The 22,938-nt window shown below is 54.4% G+C and overlaps 2 protein-coding genes across 4 annotated transcripts in view; one reads left to right on the top strand and one right to left on the bottom strand.

Annotated features, from left to right (window-relative positions):
* Trpv4 (transient receptor potential cation channel, subfamily V, member 4) overlaps positions 1–7,736 on the top strand; it is a 38,658-nt gene extending 30,922 nt beyond the window's left edge. For both annotated transcript variants that reach the window (XM_087579274.1, NM_023970.1), the window contains 6 exon segments: positions 955–1,120; positions 1,311–1,377; positions 2,658–2,974; positions 5,025–5,152; positions 6,468–6,589; positions 7,077–7,736. In XM_087579274.1, coding sequence (XP_087435400.1) covers positions 955–1,120; positions 1,311–1,377; positions 2,658–2,974; positions 5,025–5,152; positions 6,468–6,589; positions 7,077–7,234 — 958 coding nt within the window. In that variant the 3' untranslated portion in view covers positions 7,235–7,736.
* Positions 7,737–16,777: 9,041 nt separating this feature from the next.
* Positions 16,778–22,938, bottom strand: part of Fam222a (family with sequence similarity 222, member A) — a 47,059-nt gene continuing 40,898 nt past the window's right edge. The window contains exon 4 of one of the 2 annotated variants that reach the window (XM_087579205.1): positions 16,778–19,235. In XM_087579205.1, the coding sequence (XP_087435331.1) occupies positions 17,959–19,235 (1,277 nt within the window). In that variant the 3' untranslated portion in view covers positions 16,778–17,958. 2 annotated transcript variants of the gene reach the window in all.

Genomic DNA, 22,938 nt, shown 5'->3' on the forward strand with positions numbered 1-22,938 from the left:
TTAAGAATTGTAACACTGGGGGCTGGAGAGATGGCTCATCGGTTAAGAGCACCCGACTACTCTTCCAGAGGTCCTGAGTTCAATTCCCAGCAACCACATGGTGGCTCATAACCATCTGTAAAGAGATCTGATGCCCTCTTCTGGTGTATCTGAAAACAGCTACAGTGTACTTATATATAATAAATGAATAGATCTTTAAAAAGAAAAAAGAATTGTAACACTATGTTTAGTGGGGAGAAGTGCAGCCATCGATTATTGATGTCTGCCTAGGTCACAAAATGTGGGAATCAGTGTATGTGTGCTACATCTTTTCCAACAATGAAATTTAGCCATAAAATCTCCACAGAACTCTGAATCAATCTTTCTTTTCTTTTTTTTTTTTTTACCATTTTCTTTTAATTATCACTTATTCATGTGTATGTATGTTCAGGAGGCGTCATTAGGGTAATCAGATCACCTGGCATTAAAGGCCGTAGTAAGCTGCCTAATACAGGTGCTAGGAATCAAACTTAGGCCCTCTGCAAGGACAGTCAGTGCTCTTAACCACTGAGCCATCTCTCCAGCCCTCTGAATCTTTGTTAAAAATTCCAGAAGGCTTTGGGGTCTTGTAGTGTCTGGACCCAGGTGATGGTGGCATATGCATTTGATCCCAGCACTCAGGAGACAGAGGCAGGTGGATCTCTGTGAGTTTGAGGCCAGCCTGGTCTACATTGCAAGTTCCAAGATAGCCAGAGATACACAATAGAGAGAGCTTGTCAGAAAGCAGAAGGAAATCGAGCGGTTTCATTAACTGAACACCGAGATGCCAAGGCCTCTACTGTTCTCCTCTGGGGTCTTGAAGACACTGGGACTTCTTGGCGCCCCAAAGGGCTTGAGGACAAGTCTCCCTCCTCATTCACCATCTCACCATCCCCTCCCTACTCCACCCTTCTCACCCTCTCTGCTGCCCTGCAGCTTCATCTACTCAGTGCTGGTGGTTGTGTCTGCGGCGCTCTACCTGGCAGGGATCGAGGCCTATCTGGCTGTGATGGTCTTTGCCCTGGTCCTGGGCTGGATGAATGCCCTTTACTTCACCCGTGGGCTGAAGCTGACAGGGACCTACAGCATCATGATTCAGAAGGTTTGCACTGGACTCAGCCTGCCTGTTCTGTGGCCTGACCTGAGGGTGTGGGCATGGGGGACAGTGGGCTCTAGCATGGGGTGGCACAGGGTGGGGCTTGGAGAGAAAGGTGGGACAGGAGTGGAGAGCTGAGAAACCTTTGTGTGCCCTTCCTCCACCATACCCCTAACCAGCCCCTCTCCGGTGTTAGATCCTCTTCAAAGACCTCTTCCGCTTTCTGCTGGTCTACCTGCTTTTTATGATTGGCTATGCCTCAGGTGAGTGTGGGCCTGGGGTGCTGGTGGCAGTAACTAGGGCTATAGGGAAGCCACCATGGGCTGGAGGAAATGGGTATCCCTGCCTGAGATCCTTATGTGTGGGCCAAGGCCAGCCAAGCTGCGTTCCCCCTCCCAGCAAGCCTGAAAAGTGAAAGGCTCATCATTCCACTTACAGAGGATCGGTCTCAGGTCAGAGAGGCCATGTAAAGCCACAGGTGTCCAAAGGTCAGCGGTCAGTGAGATGCCTCCATGGGTAACAGCGCTTGCTGTCAAGCATGATGACCTGAGTTTGACCTCCATGACCCATAGATTGGAAGGAGATACCTGACTCATGAACTTTGTCCTCTTGTCCCCACATGTGTGCCATGGTGTGTAGATGCTCATGCCCATAGGCACACCCAAGTAAACGAATGTAATGAAAACATTGTTTTAAGCCAGTCAATGCGGAAATGGGATGTGAGCTACTTCTGTGAAGCAAACTGAAGCTGAAACTTACAGGTCAGGTTGGGTACACTAGGTCACAGGTTAGGGCCAGATATAACACAGAGCACACATGCTCCTGTCACTCATTTTTGTGCCCAAAGCAGACATTACTAATGGATCACAGAATGATTTTTTTTCTGTTGGATGTAGATCAGGTCTCAAAACACATACACTGTTTGGGCATCCACTACACAATTAGATTGCATCGGTGTGTGGATTGAAAAGTGTTCACTATGTTCTCTAGCTGAAGGCAGTGCAGCCTCCCAGACTCCCCTGCTGAGGTCTGCCTCCCTGCCCTGGTGGCTAGTTGCTATCATCTGGGTTTAGCAGGAAAAGATGGTGAGAACAGCTTGGAATTGTTGCAGGCACAGGGGCTCTTAGAGTAGGGCCTTTGGGACTAGCAAGACAGGGCAATTAGTCTTGTGCTTCCACTCTGGCTAGTGTGGAGGGAAGGAGGACCCTGCATGGAGTCTGCAAGTAACAGGCTGTGTTAAGGGCTTCTGGGGACAGATGGGGTCTGGCTATCCTTGTCCTATGAGCTGTAGGATGTAGCAGCATCCTTGACTCCACCCACTGGATGCTGGCACACCCACCCTCCTGTCACTCGAAGGTGCCACATGTGCCCTAAGAGAAAATGATGGGGGCTGGGTAGCTCTAGACTCCATTCTGAAAATCCCTAACTCCTCAGAGAGTTTTGGGAGAGAGCAGTGGCTTGGCTTCCTGCTGGCCGACCGGTGCGTACCCCTCATCCCCATCCAGTGGGGTAGCACCTCTCAGCCTTCCCGCCCCTCCCGCAGCTCTGGTCACCCTCCTGAATCCGTGCACCAACATGAAGGTCTGTAACGAGGACCAGAGCAACTGCACGGTGCCCTCATACCCCGCGTGCCGGGACAGCGAGACCTTCAGCGCCTTCCTACTGGACCTCTTCAAGCTCACCATCGGCATGGGCGACCTGGAGATGCTGAGCAGCGCTAAGTACCCCGTGGTCTTCATTCTCCTGCTGGTTACCTACATCATCCTCACCTTCGTGCTCCTGCTGAACATGCTCATCGCCCTCATGGGTGAGACGGTGGGCCAGGTGTCCAAGGAGAGCAAGCACATCTGGAAGCTGCAGGTGAGGTCGGCCGCTCGGAGTGTTCTTCCACCTTCCATGTTTACCACAGGCTGGTGAGGCCGCTGTTTTAGAATGGCCTCATTTCCCCCTCCCCACCCCCCACCCCAGTTTAGTGCCCTTCATTTCAGCTGTGGTGCAATTCAGGGGCCCCAGCTGGCTCCATTCTGCGTGACCTCATGACCTCTGTCAGCACGGAGCATGCTCAGAGAGTCAGCTGTCAGCACTGAGCATGCTCAGAGAGCCTGCTTCTGTTTTCAGTCCCCGTCACATAAATCCCTAAAACAGGGTCATTTATAAAGAATATAGATTCTGGGTAGTGTGGTGTGGCCCATGCCTTTGATCCCAGCACTTGGGAGGCAGAGGCAGATGAATTTCTGTGAGTTCGAGGCCAGCCTGGTCTACAGAGTGAGTTCCAGAATAGCCAAGGCTGTTACCCAGAGAAACTCTGCCTTTAAAAAAAAATGGAGAATCACTTGGTTCACGGCTTTGGGGGCTGGGAAGTTCAGGTATGGTGTCGTGTCTGCCAAGAGCCCTCTTGCTTCATCTGGCCGTGGTGGAGGGCTTGTGCTGCTCGCAGAGCAGGCCTCTTAGCTTGAGTCTCTTTTCTGGTGCTGCCTCATGGGCGCATACCACAGGCCTCATCTAACCTTAATCTTGGCTACAATGAGTGCCCCACATTTCGAAGCCCATGGACACAGGCATTTGCTCAAGACACAGCAGGCAGCACGGTCATTTTAATGGGTTTTACGCTGAGCCGATGCCCCACCTTGATTCAGAAATGAGACCAGGGGCTGGTGAAGTGCTTGCCACTCAACAAGCAAAAGGACCCGAGTTCGGATCCCCCAAACCATTTTTTTTAAAGATTTCTTTTATTCATTTCATGTTTATGAGTAGTACACTGTCGCTCTCTTCAGACACACTAGAAAAGGGCATCAGACACTGTTATATATGGTTGTGAGCCACCATGTGGTTGCTGGGAATTAAACTCAGGACCTCTGGAAGAGCAATCAGTGCTCTTAACCACTGAGCCATCTCTCCAGCCCCCCCAAACCATTTTATAAAGCCCATGTTTCAAACCATTTGTGGTAGCTCACTCCTCTATAATCTATAAGATTATATAGAGATATCCCTAGCTTCTATGGTAGGATGGGAGGCTGGGACAGGAGAATTCTGAAGGCAGGCCAGCTAGGCTGGTGTACCAACAGCACACAAGACCGGGTCTCCAACAAGTTGGAAGATGATGGAGCACTAGGTTTAAAACGTCAAAGTGTGTCTGCGGCGCCCCCTTGTGGCGGTTCTCAGCATTCTCCTGGGGGTGGCTTTTATCTGCTTAGTTCCTGGCCCACCGCTCAGGGATGGAGAACCCCTAAGGGGGGTTCTTTGAGATTCTGGGAAACAGACTCTGGGGCCATGTGTATCCACCTGGAAATTCACGGTGCATGTCAAACCCAAGGTTACCCCCACTCTCTGGTCTGCTCATAGCTTTCACACATTGCTACTTCTCTGGGTCCCAGTCGCCCCAGACCACCCTGTTTTCAAAAATGTTAGGGTGAAAAGGTGGAGGGACCCTCCCCAACCCCTTTTAAATTCCAGCTCCTGGCCCTTCTGTGGACGACTGGGGTACGGGCAATGGTAACCTGCCCCTAGGTCTGTTTTGCTTTGCTCTCTCATATTTGGTCCCCTGGAAAAACAGGTTTATAGAGGTTGTTCTAGGCAGGAGGCCCCTGAGGCTGATTTTCCGCCCACCTAGGTCAGCATTCATAAGAACCCACAGCAGTGTACGCATATACCCCAGCATGTAGGAGGTGAAGGTGAGAGAGATGGGTGGTCAAGGCTAGCCACACAAGGAGCTTGAGGCTAGCCTGGGCTACATGAAACCCTGTGTTAATGGGGGGGAAAGTGGGTGGTTAAGGCTAGCCTTAGCTACACAGGGAGTTTGAGGCTAGCTTGGGCTACATGAGACCCTGTCTTAATGGAGAAAAGGGAGTTTATTTGGCCCGTGGTTGATGTCTGCTGGGGAAACTTAGCACCTGTGACCTTCCTCTGGCAGTGGGCCACCACCATCCTGGACATCGAGCGCTCCTTCCCTGTGTTCCTGAGGAAGGCCTTCCGCTCCGGAGAGATGGTGACAGTGGGCAAGAGCTCGGATGGCACTCCAGACCGCAGGTGGTGCTTCAGGTGAGGTCTAGAGGGCCAGGTTCCAGGGAGGACAAGCTAAGGTGCTGGGTGACCCTGGGCAAGTCTCTCAGCCTCAGTCCCTACACCTGTGAGCTGGGCACAATGATGGCCCCACCTCCTTGGGCATATAGAACTTTCAAGCTGGCATTTTATACACGCTGGGATGTGGTGCTGCCTTGAGGCTCTATGGGCCCTCAATGAGGCTGTTGGAGATGGAGCCGGCTCTGCTCCTATGTCTGCCACCTACGGGTGAGGCTCGGTATTGTGGCTGAAATGGGGAGACTGAGAGATGATCAACTTGGGGGCTTGGGACTCCCGAACTCCTCTGCAGAGTGACCCACATTCCAAGTGCGCCCCCTTTTGTCAGAAGGCAAACTGCTCCTTAATAAGGGCTTGCCAGCCAGAGCAGAGTATAGCGTGCCCCTGGGAGACAGGTCCAGTCGCTTTGCTCATCTGTGGAATGGGGTGGTAACAGCACCCCCTCTAGTCTAGTACTGATGCTGTTGCCAGTGTCCTAATCTTTGGAAAGGAAGCCCCGCGAAGCCTGAGTTCCTCATCAGTAAAATGGTACCAGCAAATGCGTCTCCCTTGCTCAGTACAGTATGCAGTTGCTCAACAAATGGAAGTTGTAGGGAAAAAGAACAAAACAATAATGTTAAAATGCACAAATCTGTCCTGGGAGACTGTCACCAGACTTTACTGATGCCCTAATCAAAAGAGGAAATGGTATCAAGGAACACGCCCATCCAGGAATGAGTAATCAGACCGTGGTATATCCATACAGTGGAATATTATTTGGCCGTTAAAAAGATCCAACCCGGGGGTTGGGGATTTAGCTCAGTAGTAGAGCACTTGCCTAGGAAGCGCAAGGCCCACAAAGCCCTGGGTTCGGTCCCCAGCTCCGGAAAAAAAAAAAAAAAAGAACCAAAAAAAAAAAGTTCCAACCCCTGCTACAGTATGGATGGACCTTAAAAACCTGCTAAATGAAAGAAGCCATCCGTGAAAGGTCACATGACTTATGGTTCCATTGATAGAAAATGCCCAGAACAAGCAAACCCAAAGCGGCGGTAGGTCACAGAAGCAGGGAGGAGTGAAGAGGGAGCTATTGCGCATGAGCGCTGAGGAGCCTGGGAAACAGTGATGAGAGTTGCCCAGGGTTGCCAATGTAGTTAGTGGGGATGTAGAAAGTGACTGGAGGGGAGATCTGGTTCTCTGAGGAGGGCATGCTTGGAAATGCTGACGCAGAGAGATGACCTGGGGATGGGGCAGGATGTGGCAACACTCCCCTCCCCCACCAAAATCTCCTCTCCACCAGGGTGGACGAGGTGAACTGGTCTCACTGGAACCAGAACCTGGGCATCATTAACGAGGACCCCGGCAAGAGCGAGATCTACCAGTACTATGGCTTCTCCCATACCATGGGGCGCCTCCGCAGGGGTGAGTGTGGCACCAAGGGGAGGGGAGGGGAGGTGGTGGTGAGGAACTGGGGTTGTTTTGAGCAGTTCTATCCACGAATGGGAGGATGGGGGCGCTCCCTGCCGCCGTGGGTTTCCACTGAGGCCTGATAGTGGAGCTGCCTGACAGGAGAGATTCTGCGCAGCCCTGTGGAGGACAAGTCCTTTCTGGTTTGGGTTTTTTTTTGTTTTTTTGGTTTTTTTTTTTTTTATTAAGCCTTAACCGCAGGAGACATGGAGGTAACCAGGCCCCCAGGCCCCACAGCCTTCAACCTTTATTCCTCCCTATACGCACTGGGGCAGGCATCTTGACTTCTTTGGATCCACTTCTCTGAATCCATTTTCACCTCCATAAAGCGCGCACAATACCCTCCAATACTTCTTTCAGTGAGTTACCGCGGAGTGCTCAGCACACAGTGGTGCACAATGCTTGCACGGTCTGCTGACCCTCCCCCTGTATTCATTGCCAGATCGCTGGTCCTCAGTGGTGCCCCGCGTGGTGGAGCTGAACAAGAACTCAGGCACAGATGAAGTGGTGGTCCCCCTGGATAACCTAGGGAACCCCAACTGTGACGGCCACCAGCAAGGTTATGCTCCCAAGTGGAGGGCGGAGGACGCACCACTGTAGGGGCCATGCCAGGGCTGGGGTCAATGGCCCAGGCTTGGCCCTTGCTCCCACCTACATTTCAGCATCTGTCCTGTGTCTTCCCACACCCACACGTGACCTCGGAGGTGAGGGCCTCTGTGGAGACTCTGGGGAGGCCCCAGGACCCTCTGGTCCCCACAAAGACTTTTGCTCTTATTTCTACTCCTCCCCACATGGGGGACGGGGCTCCTGGCCACCTGTCTCACTCCCATGGAGTCACCTAAGCCAGCTCAGGGCCCCTCCACTCACAGGGCTCAGGCCCCTGTCCCTCTTGTGCACTATTTATTGCTCTCCTCAGGAAAATGACATCACAGGAGTCTACCTGCAGCTGGAACCTGGCCAGGGCTGAGGCTCATGCAGGGACACTGCAGCCCTGACCCGCTGCAGATCTGACCTGCTGCAGCCCGGGCTAGGGTGGGTCTTCTGTACTTTGTAGAGATCGGGGCTGTTGGTGCTCAATAAATGTTTGTTTATTCTCGGTGGACACAGTGGGCGTGAGGTCAGAAGTGGGAGAGAGAGGCAGGCGCACAAGACATCAAGGGTCCTGGGAGAACTGCACAACTCTAGATGAGAATCAGCATCAGAGGGGTTGGGGATTTAGCTCAGTGGTAGAGCGCTTGCCTAGGAAGCGCAAGGCCCTGGGTTCGGTCCCCAGCTCCGAAAAAGAGAATCAGCATCAGAGTGTGGGTGCCAGGGGAAAGGCTGCTGGTGGTGGTGATGGTCCCAGTAAACTCCATGGAGGTAGAGGGTGTGGTCCTGGTGAGAGGAGCAGAACTGATGGGGGTGGAGGGTGGGATGCTGGTGGAGGTGGGGGAGGGTGGGATGCTGGTGGAGGTGGGAGGGTGGGATGCTGGTGGAGGTGGGAGGGTGGGATGCTGGTGGAGGTGGGGGAGGGTGGGATGCTGGTGGAGGTGGAGGAGGGTGGGATGTGTGAGATGTTTGAGAGGTGAGTAGGATGGAGTGGTGCTATGGGAGGCAGGAATGAGGACTGTGACTCTCTAGGGAGTCACAGTGCTGGTCAGGGACAAGGGACACTGATAGGAGCAGTGATGCTGGTGACAGAGAAGCATTGGTTGGTGCTGGTGGGACACTGTGCTCTCCAGGCACAGGGAGAGGTCCCCACACATTTGCAGCCTGTCTACGGAGGAGTCTGGCCGATGTCCCCTCTGACCTCCCAGCTCAGGCGAGTGCCTCCCATCCTCCTGCATCAGCCACAGGGAGCACTGATGTCTTAGGAGGTGGCTGCAGTGGACAGAGCTGGAGCCCCAGACAGACCGGCTTCCCCCTCTTCCTAACCTTTGGCCATGGTGGCTTGTGCTGGGGAGTGCCATGTGGTCTCTTACCCCTCTGTCCTTGTCAGAAGAATGAGGAAACCAACCAGTCCTGGCCAGTGTCCTGCTGAAGCCAGGCCTTCACCATCCTTCTAGAGGACCCACCTCCCCTTCTGCCTGTGGACCCCCTGGGGCTCTCTAACAGCCCGGCTCCCCTGGATGCCTTGCAGCCACTGTACACACACACACACACACACACACACACACACACACACACACACACACTTTGGGTGTCATGCCAGGTTTGAGCCCAGGCAGGGTGACCAGCCTGGCCGAACCTCCCCAGAACCACAGGGCAGCGCTGGAAGGGCAGATGACCAAACAGGGGTCTTTCCCTTGAGCTGGGCTTTGGGGCAGAAGCAGCTGGGGCAGGTGAGGACCTGAGTGGGTGGGGGTGGGGTGGGAGGAGAGGGACAGGACAGGACAGAAGTGACAGTTTACTGTCCTCCTTCCTTGACTGGCGTGGAAACACCTGCACACTTAAGCCCAAGCTCTGGGCTTGCTCTTTGGACAGAAGGCAAGATGGCACCTGGCTATCCCCTGAAGGTAGGTTCTAGAGACACAGGGAGGGCCCTGTCCATCTTGGGTGCTCCCGATTTGGAACAGTGAAGAATGTGTGGGAGAAGGTTCCAGACGGCTCTCCTTTCAGAGCAGAGAACTGGGATCTAGCCTTGCGTCAGGAACTTTTGGAGTCCTTGGGGCACTGTCATAAGCCTCCATTTCCCTGGTTGAGGGATGAATGGATAAAGAAGTACGCCTTTATGATGGACTATATTTTGGTCACTATAAGGGATGAAGATACTGTAACTCCTTGGGATTCCTCCAAAGAGACAGGACGGTGGCTGTAGTGGCCACACACAGTTGTGTGGGTTCAGGCATCCAGTGAACAAAAACAGTGTTTACCATCCCAGATGCCAGGAAATCCTGAGTCACTGCACCAACGCAGTTAATTCCAGGACAGATTCATTTGCAATTTCCATTTCATCCAGGTGAGACCCTTCAGGGGCGCAGGCACTCCCACATGCATACCGGCTTCCGGCAGGGACACAATGTATCCAGATCCAGGTGCCTCCAGAGCACAGAAGGGGATGCCTCTGCCTCTGTCTCCTACGCGTGCTGTGGATCCCCTCAGCCTAGCCTGTGCTCTTGAAGTATTAGCCAAGATTGTGTCGTGTTTCTTACACGGCGGCCAATCAGCGGACAGGAAGCAGTGAATGGCCTGGTGACTCTTAATGGGTCAAAGCAGTGTGGGAAAGGAGAAGGCGGTGGTGGGGAGAGTCCAGAGAGCCTGTGGTATGCTACAGTCCTTTTCCCAGGTGACCTTCAGCGATGTCACCAAGAAAGGCTATGTTTCATTTAGGGGACATTAAAGGATCTTTTTTTTTTTCTTTAACCAGACGTGGTGGTACAAGCCTTGAGGCAGGGGCAGACCGAGTTCTGTGACCTGGAGGCCAACCTGGTCTGTCTATTGAGACTTATCAATCAAAAAGGGTTCAAGTTTACGTAATGAGTTCAAGGCAACCCTGGGCTACATGAGGCCCTGTTTGAACTGGGAAAAAAAGCCCAGTGATGTTTTACACCCCACCCCCAACTACCCCCCCTTCTCCCAGCTGAAGCACTCTGGTTCCTCCAGCCTCTCCCGCCAGCAGCCAAGGATTCTCCCTTGTGGTGTGCTCTCCATGAACTGGATCCTGGGCTCAGTGCCTGCCAGACTGAACTGTCCTAACGGTTAGAACATGATCAACACCACACCTGGTCCCACGGCTTACTTATAAATGCCAGTTTGCCAAGCATGGTCCCCAACTCGGGATGGTTCTGCTTAAAATTTTCGGATTTCACAGTGGTGTGAAAGTGATTCACCTGGGTTGGGGCCATTCTGTGAATTTCGTTCCCACCCCCACCCCCTGAAGCTAGTGATCTATGGGACACTATCTTTTGGGGCAGGGAGAACGAGAGAGCCAAAGCTCCTATCCCCTGCGTATTGCATCACCAAGCTGGCAAGCTCTGAGAATTAGTTGTTTCACTAGGAATGTGTAACCAGCGATGGCCTTTGATGACACCTCTGGGCACGTAGCATCGATATGACATCATAATTCATAAATTAGTTTATGACTGTAATGTAGACCTGCTTTCCCCAACCTGGAGCTCATGCCATTTCTCTAGTGCTGGGGTGGAATCTAGGGACTCAAGCATGCTAGGCAAGCACTTTGTCACCAAGCTGCACCCCACCCTTTCCATGCTTTGAACAAAGTGCAGGGGTGTCTGTTCAGGAACCTCAGCTCCGTGAACTCTTGTATCTCCAGGGTTCCAGTGCCTGCTCTGCAGGGGTCTCTAGAGCTTTTCATAGATGGTATAATCCCACCTTTGCTAACAGACCCCTTCTGGATTCTGTCACCCCATTTAAATCTTGTGGGGAGTCTTATAAAGTTGGCACTCTTAATTTTATTATTATTATTTTTTTTATGTACGAATGTCTTCACGTTACCATGGGCATGCAGTGTCTGAAGAGGCCAGAAGAGGGCGCAGATCCCCTGGAACTGGAGTTACAGACTGCTAAACTGACTTGTGTGTGTCTTGTGACACAGGTGGACTGGGATCTAGGGTCACTGAGCCATCCATCTCACCAGACCTTTTAAAATAAAATTTATCGTGTGTGTGTTGGGGGTGGGGTACACACGCCATGATGTCAGAAGACAATCAGTTCCTCCCTCTACTACGTGGACACTGAGGATTGAACTCAAATAACCTAAAAGGCAACGCTGAGCCATCTCTCTGGCCTAAGCTGGTAGCCCTAATGCTCCCCAGAAGGAGTAGACACTTTCTCGGCTGTATGTGACAAGATGTCTGAGTATGAATCGGTGTCTGAGTCCTGCTGGGCTGCTCAGATCAGCCTCGAGCTTGCTCGGGCTGGCTGCAAACCAGCGCCCTAACTCAGCCTCCCAATTCACAGAGTGGCCCATCTGAGGAAAACGACCATGCAGGACTGGCTTCAGGCATGGCTGGATCCAGGGGCTCCGGCTTCATCTGAGCCTCAGCCGCCGCTGATTTTATGTGGGTTTTGTCCCATTTAGGACTTCCCAGGTAATGGCCCACGAGGCTGGCAACTTGATCCACCCAGGGCTGCCTCTTACTGTCCTATCCTAAGCCACTCTCGGCGTGGGGGGGGGGGGGTGCAGAATGCTCTCTCATTGGTCAGACCTAGTTTTTGGCTAGAGTCACTTTTCCCCTCAAGGCAGGACTAGCCATCTCCACCACCCCCAGGAAAGTTAGCCAGTACCACGTGTGCTAGGTTGCAGCACAGCTTTTCCCTTTATTTTTATGTTTTAGTTCTGCCTCGTATCCCAGGCTGGCCTCGAACTCTCAATCCTGCCTCCACCTCCCAAGTGCAGGTACAGCAGGTGTGTGACATCACGCCCCATTTCTAGTCCAAGACCCTGGCTTACTTAGTCCTGCTGCAAGCAGAGCTTAATTTTCAACACCAGGCTTAACCATGTGATATGTGTTGGCCAATGGGATGTGAGCAGACCTTCGTGACCCGCCTTAAGGCAAGGATGAGTGACAGGCTGGTGAACAGTCACGTGGCCAGGGCAACTGCTGCGCTCACAGAAAAACCCACAGATGCCTGAGGAATGAACAAGTTTAGATACTGCTGAGTTCTCGTGGTTTTTTAAAAAGTGATTTATTTTTATCATTGTTGTCCCCGCAGTGCCCATGGGGGCCAGAAGAGGGTCTGCAACAGGAATTACAGACGGTGGTGAGCCGCGTGGATGTGGGAACCGAACCCATCTCCTCTGAAAGGGCAGCCAGTGCTCTTAACCACTGAGCCAGGTCTGCAGCACGTTGGTTGGTTGGGTTGTTTTAAATAGTGCAGTCAGCTACAGTTACTGGATACAGAACCCAGACAAGCCCCAGCCAGAACTCTATAATGCCAGGACCCTCGCCAGGGCCACCAGCAGTGAAGGTGAGATTTGAACCCAGCACTGCGTGCTCATGGCCTCTGCCTCCCCAGGTTGCTTCTGCATGGGGACGCTGTCAGCTGTCACTGAGGTGACCCCCCTCCCCTTCAGGGACCTCTGCTTTTCTGGAGGGATTCATTTGGGGTACAGCATGTGTGACGAACACTGTCCCCCAAGGTTTAAAGATTTCTAGAAAATAACGGATACATTGGCGACCAAAGCAAAGGGGTCAAGAGAGGCTTTACCTCTTCAGGATCCTCACTGTTTAGAGGAGTGCTGGGTGTCTAAACTCGAACTCCCAGAGTGGGTGATGTGACCTCCATGCCAGGCCTGTGGCTCCCGTGGGTGGGCGATCAGTTTCCCCTCTGTGCCTTTACCTCTACTCTGGCCCCCGAAAGCATGTCCTTGAGAGCTGGGTACCTCCTGACCCTTTTATTTTTGAGGATCCTGGAGTCCATGGGGATAATGAGGTCTGGGGATCTCCTAAAAGGGAGGTTGGGAGGTAAGAGGATGGGAGAACTGTGGCCAGCAGAGACCCACACCTTAGGGAGCAGTGTGACCTTGTTAGAGTGGGTGTGGCCTTGTTAGAGTGGGTGTGGTCTTACTGGGGTGGGTGTGGCCTTATCAGAGTAGGTGTTGTCTTGCTTGGGTGGGTGTGACCTTGCTGGAGTAGGTGTGGCCTTGCTGGGGTGGGTGAGGCCTTGTCAGAGTAGCTGTTGTCTTGCTCCGGTGGGTGTGGCCTTGCTTGGGGTGTGGCCTTGTTGGAGGAAGTGTGGCACTGACTGGTGGGTTCTGGGAAGTCTAGAGCCGATGCCTGGCCTACTCTTGCCCTTTCTCTGCCTGCGGATCACGATGTAGCTCTCTTACTTCTCCAGTACCATGTCTGACAGCTGCCGCGCTCCCTGCCACGATGATAATGGACAAAGCCTCTGAAATTGTAAGCCAGCCCCATCCCCCCCATTCCCCTCCCCCTGCTAAATACTCTCCCTTTATAATGCTGTGGTAGAGACCAAGACAATGATTAAAAGCGTAGAAGGCCTCCGATGGCACCACTGAGCTCCTGATGGCTCAGCCAACCCTTAGGCTACCCTGCCCTTAAGGTGTTCCGTGATCTGAGAGGATGTATTTTCTGCTCTTAGTGAGTGAAGCCAAAGTTTCTGTCACTCACTATGTAGGTAGGAAGCATGGTGCCTTAAGTCCCATTTTACAGAGAAAGCCAAATGATAGAAACCACTCCAGGGTATACACAGTGAGGATGTGACAGAGGCAGGACTCGAACCTGAGCTTTGTCTTATTACCGGGCTCACTCTTTAGTAGCCTTCTTGGGAGCTTGGTGGGGGGGAACCCAGAGCTTGTAAGCAGGTGCTGTACCGAGCAGGATCTCCAGCCCCACAAAAATGTTTTTTAAACTTAGTCTCTCTCGGACCTCTACAAAGGTGTCGAAGTTTACAGCAACCAGTGCGTTGCTAACTTTCCCAAGTGGCCATAATTGGGGTCAGCATTTGTCACACCTGGGGCCTCTGAGCAAAGGCCTAAGGAACACCTGGAACCCTGGACTTGGCTGCAGCCCGTGTTCTGTGAGAAGGTGGCCTAGTTTCTGGAGGGTTTAGGATCAAATTCCCAGTGATCAAGGGCAAACTGTCTTCCCTCCCCGGGCCTCAGTTTTCTCTTCAAAATTGTTTTCATTTGGGTGTGCTAGGACATACCTGTGATCTCAGGACTTGGCCGCTCAGGCAGGAGGACGAGTTCAAGGCCAGGCTATGTAGTGAGCTCCCTCCTGCCTCGAACAACCAGAGTGGTCATCCTTCCTTCCTGATAGGGTACAGTGGAGTCACCTGAAGCCAGGACCCCTGACCACAGCTGGATTCAAATCTTTACTCCACCACAGTGCGTTAATGCTGCGTTACAACTAGGGAAACTGAGGCCCAGGAAGAAGGCACTCTCCTCCAATGCAGCACAAAGGGAGTTTCCTGAGCCTTGGACTTCAATAGAAAAAAAAACAACAAAACAAAACCTTAAGTTCAGATGTTGACAGAATAGTGGGCTAATATGGTAAAGGGTATCTAGCCTGCAGGACTCGTCAGAGCCTTTAATGTACCAGTGTGATCTATGTCTTTAGGGTGCAGTTTCTTTTGGGCAGGGCTGGGGGTGGAGTCTAAGGTGTCAGATCTGCTGTCTGTCCCACTCTGGCTGGCCCAATCTGGTAAGATGCAGAAGTCGCCCCCTGGTGGCTCTACCACTGTAGCCAGGAATGGTACCACATGCCCGTCCACCTGCTCAGCTTGGAGACATGGGATCCCAAGATAGTACAGGGAGAGAGCTCTTGGCATGCAGAACAGAGACAGCAGCAGCTGGGGTAGGAGAGGGTGGAGGAGGCTGCTATTACCTTGGCTGCCCAGCATCCAGCCCCGACCATGCAAGCCAGCCTTTTATGCTGAAGGCAGATAAAACCCACAGCCTGTTTGTTGCCCCCAGCCTTGCACAGAGCGGCTAGGAGTCTGGAGGGGAGGGAATGGGAGAGCCACTCAGCAGCTCAGGAGCTTCACCTGTGCAGAGCGCTCTGCGTAGTCCCCGAGCCTCCGACTGTGGGTGGGTCACCTTCCGTCACGTTGGTGACCATACCTGTCCCGAGGCTGTCCTGTCTGGTTGTGAAAGGGTCATTGTGAAAGTACGGCTCAGTGCCACGGCATCCAGAATGCTCTTTGGGTCAGTCACCTCAGCTCCCAGAGGGGAAACTGAGGCTTAGGGAGAAGCAACCCAGCCTTGGGGCAGATTGCTCTGTGGGCTCGGAGGCCTAGCTCATGCCCTGAGGGGTGCTCTGAACTCAGACCCAGCTGATAGCAGGGTGGTCTGCTCTGTCACCACTCCTGATGTCCCTGATGGTTTTTACTGGTCATTGGCAGAAAGCCTTCTTCAGAGCAGCTCAGTGTAGCCAAGGGGCTCAGCTCTCTGTCCATCTGTCTGCTACGCCTGTCTCGGCTCTGAGTGTCCCACTGGCTTTGGTTTTAGGCAGTGTGTGGGTGCTGTTGTTTTCCTTGGGTCCTTGTGTTTGCTCTGGGAAATGGGTGTGATCTCATCCCTCATCTGATGGGGCCACCAAGGTCACCATGTCACCTGCTGATTCTCTACTGTGACTTTGCCCTGGTCTCCCATACCCCACAGGCAGAGGTGCCTGGCTCATGAACTTCACACAGAAAAACCTGGTCTTGCCCACACATGGATACTGAGTCTCCATTTCCTGAGCAGACCAGGGGTGGCTGCAAGGTTTCGGGAGTCTGTGGCCCCAGCCAAGGGCCTGGTTGAACTAGAAAGTCCTGGATGGAGCGAGCAGTGTTCTACCTCTGGTCAGGGTTCTGTATGGGGCAGGGGGGGTTGCCTCAGATTGGAGTCCCTGAATTTCCCCAGCACAGAGGTGTGGAGGTTGGGGTTGGAGGGCAGAGTACAAGGAAGCCCTTGTGCTGAGGGGGTGGGACCCCTATTCCAAGCTGCCAATCTGCTGGGCACTCTGACTCCTGCAGGTCTGGTAGGACAGGTGTGCTCTGCACCCTGCAGGTCTGGTAGGACAGGTGTGCTCTGCACCCTGCAGGTCTGGTAGGACAGGTGTGCTCTGCTCCCCTGCAGGTGGTAGGACAGGTGTGCTCTGCACCCTGCAGATGGTAGGACAGGTGTGCTCTTGGCTTTCTCCATGGGGGTAACTGGCTCACAGGAGTGTAAGCTCAGGCTGATTTCCCACCTTACAAGGATGTTGTGAGTTTCTGGGAGGTACTAGTCCCTGGTGAATGACAAGCTCCAATGACAGGACTAGCAAGCGTATGGGTATATGCCAGGTGTCAGCCTGCATGATCCATGCTGGCCAGGACGATGGCAAGCCTGTTCTCAGCCACACTGCCACCATTTAAGCTGGGAGGGTGACAACAGGATCTAGGGAAGGAGTTCCAATAGGGAGTTTTCAGAGCCACCCCAGAACGGGAAAAAAGCTACCGGGGCTCAGGTTTGATTTTGCTCCTGTGGATGGACCATTGGTCACCAGCCTGTGAGGTGACTCCTAAGACATGGGATAGCATTATCTTCTAGATAGCACTCATCTTGAAGAGCTTCGTAATAACTTGGGCAGGGCACGCCCTTTATGCTACCCCCCACCCCCACAAGGCTCCCTGGGGCTCCCTCCCGTAGATCCCTGAGGTGGGGGAGCCATCGAGAGAGAACAGCTTCACAGCAAACCCACAGCTGAGACACTGTTTTCCTTTTTTTTTTCTTCTTTCTCTTCGTTTTTAAAACAATATAGTGCAGACAGACCGCACTTCTCACAGTAGAATATAACGGTCAATTTTAGTATAAAAAAAAACATTCTCAGAGATTTGTAAATGCACTTAGTGCTCAGACAGGCCTTGGAGAGATACAGTACCGCTTCCTTCCGGAACGCCTGGGGCCTGCGGGGCCAGGGGACTGCAGGCCTTGAGGACTTCTGGGCTTATCTAAACCCCCTCCCCCGCCCCGCAGTGCAGGCCAGACCTGGGGGAGGGGGTGTGTAGAATAGGAGCTGGATTGGGTATTCCAGTTATAGCCAGGTCACCCTCCCACTGGTCCCCAGGAGACCCCCGACACGTGAAGAAGGCAAGATCGTCCTTGCGAATGGAGCCTGAATTTACAGGTCCCTTGTTAGCACACCCCATGACATCTTTGTGCGGATAGGAAGATGGTGTCCCTTCCTTGAAATGCAGACGGCTGTAATAAATATACAAGTCTAGGTTGCATGTGGAGTCTCCTTGGGCGAGGTGCCCTTGTGTGAGCCACGCACCAGCTGTTCCCAGCAGCCCTGTGAGATGTGCTGGAGGGGACGGAAGAGAGGTTGGTCTGGGGTGCACAGAGTAGGGCGGGCGTGATTCCTAGTAGGGAGGGTGGGTGGGTCGGGGAAAGGTCAGCAGGAACGGGGCTGGTAGTCCTGAGGCCTCTGGGAGTCTGGAGTCAGGGTGGTCTTCACCTGGATTAGTTGGGGGGGTGGGGCACTTTGGACCCAGGGACGAGCTGCGGATCCCCTTTGCTCCCTTTCTGAGACCGGGAGGTTGTGGGTAGAGACCCAGTGTATGTATGACACGGGGTGAGGAGCACCCCTCTGCTGGAGACCCAGAAGGAACTTCTTGTTTGCAGAAGGCCCTCTCTCCCTGCCTGGATGAACCTTGCAGCCTGTCCGGGACCCTCCCTGCTTCCTGGGGCAGCAAGTGTGGGGAGGGGGGAGAAGCCCTGGTGTATGAGGTTGACCTGCCTGCCCACTGTAGTGAGGAGGTAACCAGCCTGGCTTCCCTGTTGTCACAGGGCGGGCGGGCGGGCGGGCGGGGCGCCCTGCGAGCTCCCTGCCCAGTGCTATGGCCTGCCACCGCCTGCACCCTGTCCATCTGTCCACGTACCCGCAGGGCAGACCTTATCTGTAGACAGGTAGGCGGATGTGGGCGTGCTGGTGGTCCAGCAGCCTGGGCACGGCCACCGTCTCGTAGCCCTTGCCTAGCATCTGTTCCTTGATGCAGGGTGGCCGGATGTCGTTGATGAGATACTCCAGCGACTGGAGACTGCTGCTCAGTACCGCTGTGTTACACACGCTCTTGCTGGTCAGGCCTGAGAGCGTGTCAACAGGAGGCCCGGCTAGCTCCCGGGCAGCTCCTGGCCCCAGCTCTGTCACTACGGCGGCAGCGGCTGCATTGTAACAGTCACTAGTAGGCGTCACCAGAACACTGTTCCAAGGGGCGGCGAAGTACTGGCCCACGGTGAAGCCGCCGGGCAGCCCCATGCCACAGTTGTGGGGCGACCCGTTGGCCCTCTCGAATGCCCTCCCGCTGCAAGTCTCTGGGGACTTGCTGGCGACGGTGCTGCTGCTACCGTAGGCCCGCAGCGGCTGGGGTGGGGGCGGGGGTGGCTTCTGTGGCCACAGCAGGTAATCCAGGCCGCCTTCCGAGTACCCTGCAGGTTTGGTGGCCCCAGCCAGTGTCAGGGCTGGTGTGGCTCCTTGGCTCAGTTCTGTGCCCTTCCGGCAGTCTGGCAGACCGGCTGTGGCCGAGTAAGCCACTCTAGGAAAACTAGGCACCGGGCCGTGCTTGGCTGGACTGGGGTGGGGCACAGCCACGCCCTGACAGGCGCTCGGTGCGACACCTGGGGCCTGGCACTGCTGGTTGAGCTGGTATAGGATGCTATGGATGGAGGGTAGGTTTGAGGGGGGCAGGGGCAGGCCCCGGCCCGGCAGAGGGATCACAGAGGTGGCAGTGGCTGCCGCAGGCAGGTTAGGCGGTGGTGCAGGTGCCTCGGGTGGCTTCGGGTAGGCCAAGGGCCCCAGGGTGCTAGGCACTGGGTAGGGTGCAATGCCCACCTGCACAGTGGCTGGTGACAGTTTGGTCCGCTTGCCCTCCACGCTCTTGAGCACGCTCTTGGTGTGCCCGGCAGGCGTGGCGGCAGTCGAGGAGACCGCAGCCTTGACGATGGCCAGCAGGCCCTGGTAGCCAGTGGTGTGCTGAGGGTAGGGGTTATAACGCTGGCCGCTGGTGTCATAGCCGTTGACTGTGCGGCTCAAGTGCTTGTGCTGCGGCACTCGGATGTTGGTGGGGAAGATCTTGATGGACAGGGGGCTGTTGGCCACCTTCTCGGCATACGCGTCCAGCTCGGCTGGGCTTGGGTAGCGGGAGGAAGGCATAGAGCTGGCCACTGACTCGCCTGCAGGGACAGAAGCACAAGTGAGAAACAGGCCGGCAGCCACAGCCCCTCGCTCCCCACCAGCTCCGGGAACTGCCCGGTCTCCTTACCCCTCACTTTTCCCAATTCCTCCCACACTTCCAATGTCTGGACCAAAACATACAGTTCAGAGAGGTAGCTGCACACGTGTGCAAGGTGAGACACAGGCCCCACCAGTCCTCAAGCCACAGGCAAGCTTTTTCCTCTTTGAGATAGGAACCTGTGCGCTCGTGCATGTGTGTGCGCTCGCGCTCGCGTGCGCGCGCGCTCCAAGTTGCCCTCAAACTAGATGCAGGAATAACCTTGAAGCTCTGATTCCTCTGCCCTTCCCTTCCGGGTATCCCGGCGTGTGCCGTTACACCCTGCTATGCACTGCCTGGATTCCAACCCGGAGCCTCACCACGCCAGGCCCTACCAAGCGAGCACCCGAGGCCCTAACCCACTTCCAGCAACAGACTAGCTGTGCTGGCGTCCCAGGCAGGGCGAGATGGCTCCAACTCGGGGTGCTCCTGGTGGCTGCCCTGTTAATACTGGGTGTGACATTCTAGCTTGTAAGACTTACTGCAGGTGGCCACAACCCGCTCTGCCCTGAGGGGAGTAGGGGAGCTGCTGGTCTGAAGACCCTCTCTCGACACCCTGACGCCATTCTAGAGCCTAGCCCACAGCTTCCTCTGAGGCAGAGGGACACGGTCAGGGGTCACTGTGGCATACAGGGGGACCTGTACAGGTGCTGGTGGGTGGGGGTCTGGGTGGAGCCATGGGTAGGTGGGCTGTGTAGTCCTGGATGAGCTGTGCACTTACATGAGCCGTCAGCCTTCCCACCTATGGAAGGGGGATAACAATGGTGCCAGGTCAGCAGGGTGACCTTGGCTGTACCAAGTGGGGTAAGGCAGAGAACGCAGGGCCAGGACATTGTAACTCCGGGGAATTCAGGTAAAGGGTTTCACTATGCCGAGCCTCCCTTTCTTCGTCTGTAAAGTAGGGCAATGCTGCTACCAAGGCTACCTCCTCCGGTATCTGGGAGGGTTTAGCAGGTCCCTGCGCATGAGGCAGAACTGAGAGGGGGGGGGGGGGAATCTGTGTTGTTCAACTCTGGCCCAGGGCAGGGCCTCACCAGAGAGTGACACCTACGTGGTCCTTTCAATCGGAGGCCTCCTGTCTAGTCCTCCCAGAGCCCTGACCTATGCAGCCTTGGTGTGGCGTTAGTGTGGATGAAGGTTCTCTGTACTTGGGAGGCCAGCAGCATATGCAAGCCACACAGTCATGGCTGGCAGAGAGGCCAGGAGTTAGCTCCCCCAGACAGGGTCACCAGAGGCAGCTGGGAGAGCTCATGCCAGCAGAGACAGGGTCTGCGCACACCAGAGTGGCCTCTCAGTACTCTGGGCACTCCAAACGGTCGGAGGTCTATACCTGTCACGACTAGGGTGTGTACACTGGTGGCTTCTGGTGGACCGGGTGGCTGCTTCACATTTCAAAGTGTATGGCAACAGACTTGGAGGAGAGATCTGTCCAGCCCCACGGGTCAGCAAGTGCTTTGCTCAGGGACCTGCACAGCTACAGATGGTGATGCAGTGGGGGGCGGTGCCAACACAGAGCGGGTAAGCACCCTTTCGCCTCTCAATCTTGGGGCCTAACCCGGGCCCAGCAGGTATATCCACCCCTGCCCTGCCCGGCCATCCCCTGCTCTTAAGTAGCCTAAAATAAACTTGGTGTGGAGAATGGAAATGTCACTTTGGCCAATGGGGGAATCTTTCTCTGCGATTGGATTTAAACTACATTATACAAGCAATTTCATGGGCACTTAGCACCGCTCTGAGAGTCCCGCAAAAAAAGGGACCAGCTCTTCACTCGCCGGCCATAAATCAGCAGTTGCTATAATGAGCACAAAAAAATGTCACTTTTATGCAATTTTACAGATGAACGAAACTGGTGAAATTAGCTATGGAAACCTACCAGACTCAGCAAAAGCAGCTGCCGGGAGGGGAGAAAATGAAACCCCCTTAAACTCTCTTTCCAGGCAAGCGTCTGCCATTGCGGTGCGAAAACTCATTTGCCCTCTGCGTTATGCTTTCGTTCCGAGTTTATCTTGAGTATCCAATGAGCCACCAACTGTGAAAATGATTAAATCTACAAAATCTATCTAATGGATGGAATAAATTAGGTGCTCAAAACCTTAAGGAAGAAAAAGAGAGAGGGTTGTTCTCCGGTCTTGTTACCCAAAGAGGGCGCACCGTCGCCCCCATGTGGTCAGTGGGCATACTGCGTGTGGTGGTTGGTCTGGGGTGCTGAGGAAGGAGGATGATTGTGGATATGGGGCCTCTCTGCCAGCGGTGACTGGGTGGCTCGTGTATGGAGGGCCAGATGACTGTGTGAGGGGAGGGGATGGCATCCCTCTGACGTACGTAGGGTGGGTGGATGTGACATGTGGCAGTCGGCTTGGAGACCTGTCTTCCTGACCAACCACTCAAGTCCCTGCAAGTGCCCAGGGGCCATACAGGCAGGGTTAAACTTTATAATCAGTAAGACCCTTTGGAAGGGTCTCCCACGATACAGAGTCACTCGACGAGGACCTTGGAGAGGCTATGGAGATGGCTGAAGCCAAGGCAATGGCCTTGAAAGTCTTGTTGGAAGCAGAGTTTGGTCCCAGCTGGGCCTGAGGGACCCTTGGGTTTCTGAGTCCCAACAGCCGTAAGGTCACAAGGTAAGATGACATATGGGTCTCTACTTTTCAGTTGAAGAGATTTAGAGGTTACAACCAGCCAAGGTGAGAGCTAGGTCAATCTACTCCACCCCAGGTGGGGCCTAGAGGGGCTGGGGCCAGCCTTGGGAGGCCATCATCTAACTTCGAGGGGGAAGAGAGAGAGAGAGAGAGAGAGGAAAGAGGAGGGAGGGAGGGAGGGAGGGAGGAAGGGAGAGAGAGAGAGAGAGAGACACAGACACAGACACACACACATACATACACAGAGAGAGAGAGAGAGAGAGAGAGAGAGAGAGAGAGAGAGAGAGAGAGAGACTGACTGCCTGCCTGCCTGCCTGCCTGCCTGCCTGCCTGCCTGCTTGGGCAGACACTGTTTCCTGGCTGGTGCTTGGTAAGCCTTGGGCATGGCCATGGCTGCTGGAGTCCCCAATCACAAACCTGCTTTAAACCATGACCTCCACGTACACCTTTGACATAGTAGCCTCTGCCTTAAACCTTGGTCCCCAAAAGACTTTCTCTGGCTATCCCCCAGTACTTCAAACAGCCTGCTTTGCGGTGGACTTGGATTGGGGCCCTGGGCTACTTGGCTCCTGGGCCCAGGTTGGCAAAGTTCCAGACTTTTCTGTGGCGAAAACCCAGCCACAAGCGCTCGCTCGTGCCGTCAGTCTGTTTGGTAAACACAGGGCCCTAGGGGAAGGGGAGGGGTCCTCATGGAAGGGCTGGGGGGCTCTGTGACAGTGGGCTCCTCAGTCAGGTGAAGGGGGGGGAGATTCAGTGCCCCATGTTCTAACTGGTTTGGGGAGCCTCCTCTTGGCACCTTCATCATGGAAGGGACCAGCAGACACATCCATTTGGGACCCCTGCCCACTGGAATACCCACCATTCCCTGGGATCGACTGTGCAGGCAGCAAGCTAAGGTGCTGGCACCCTGGATGGGGTGGTGGGCAGCAGTAAGTCCAGAAACAGGATGGTAGCAGGCTGACGGGG

This window comes from Rattus norvegicus, chromosome 12 (genome assembly GCF_021556685.1).
Source record: "Rattus norvegicus strain SHRSP/BbbUtx chromosome 12, alternate assembly SHRSP_T2T, whole genome shotgun sequence".
Classification (NCBI taxonomy): domain Eukaryota; kingdom Metazoa; phylum Chordata; class Mammalia; order Rodentia; family Muridae; genus Rattus; species Rattus norvegicus.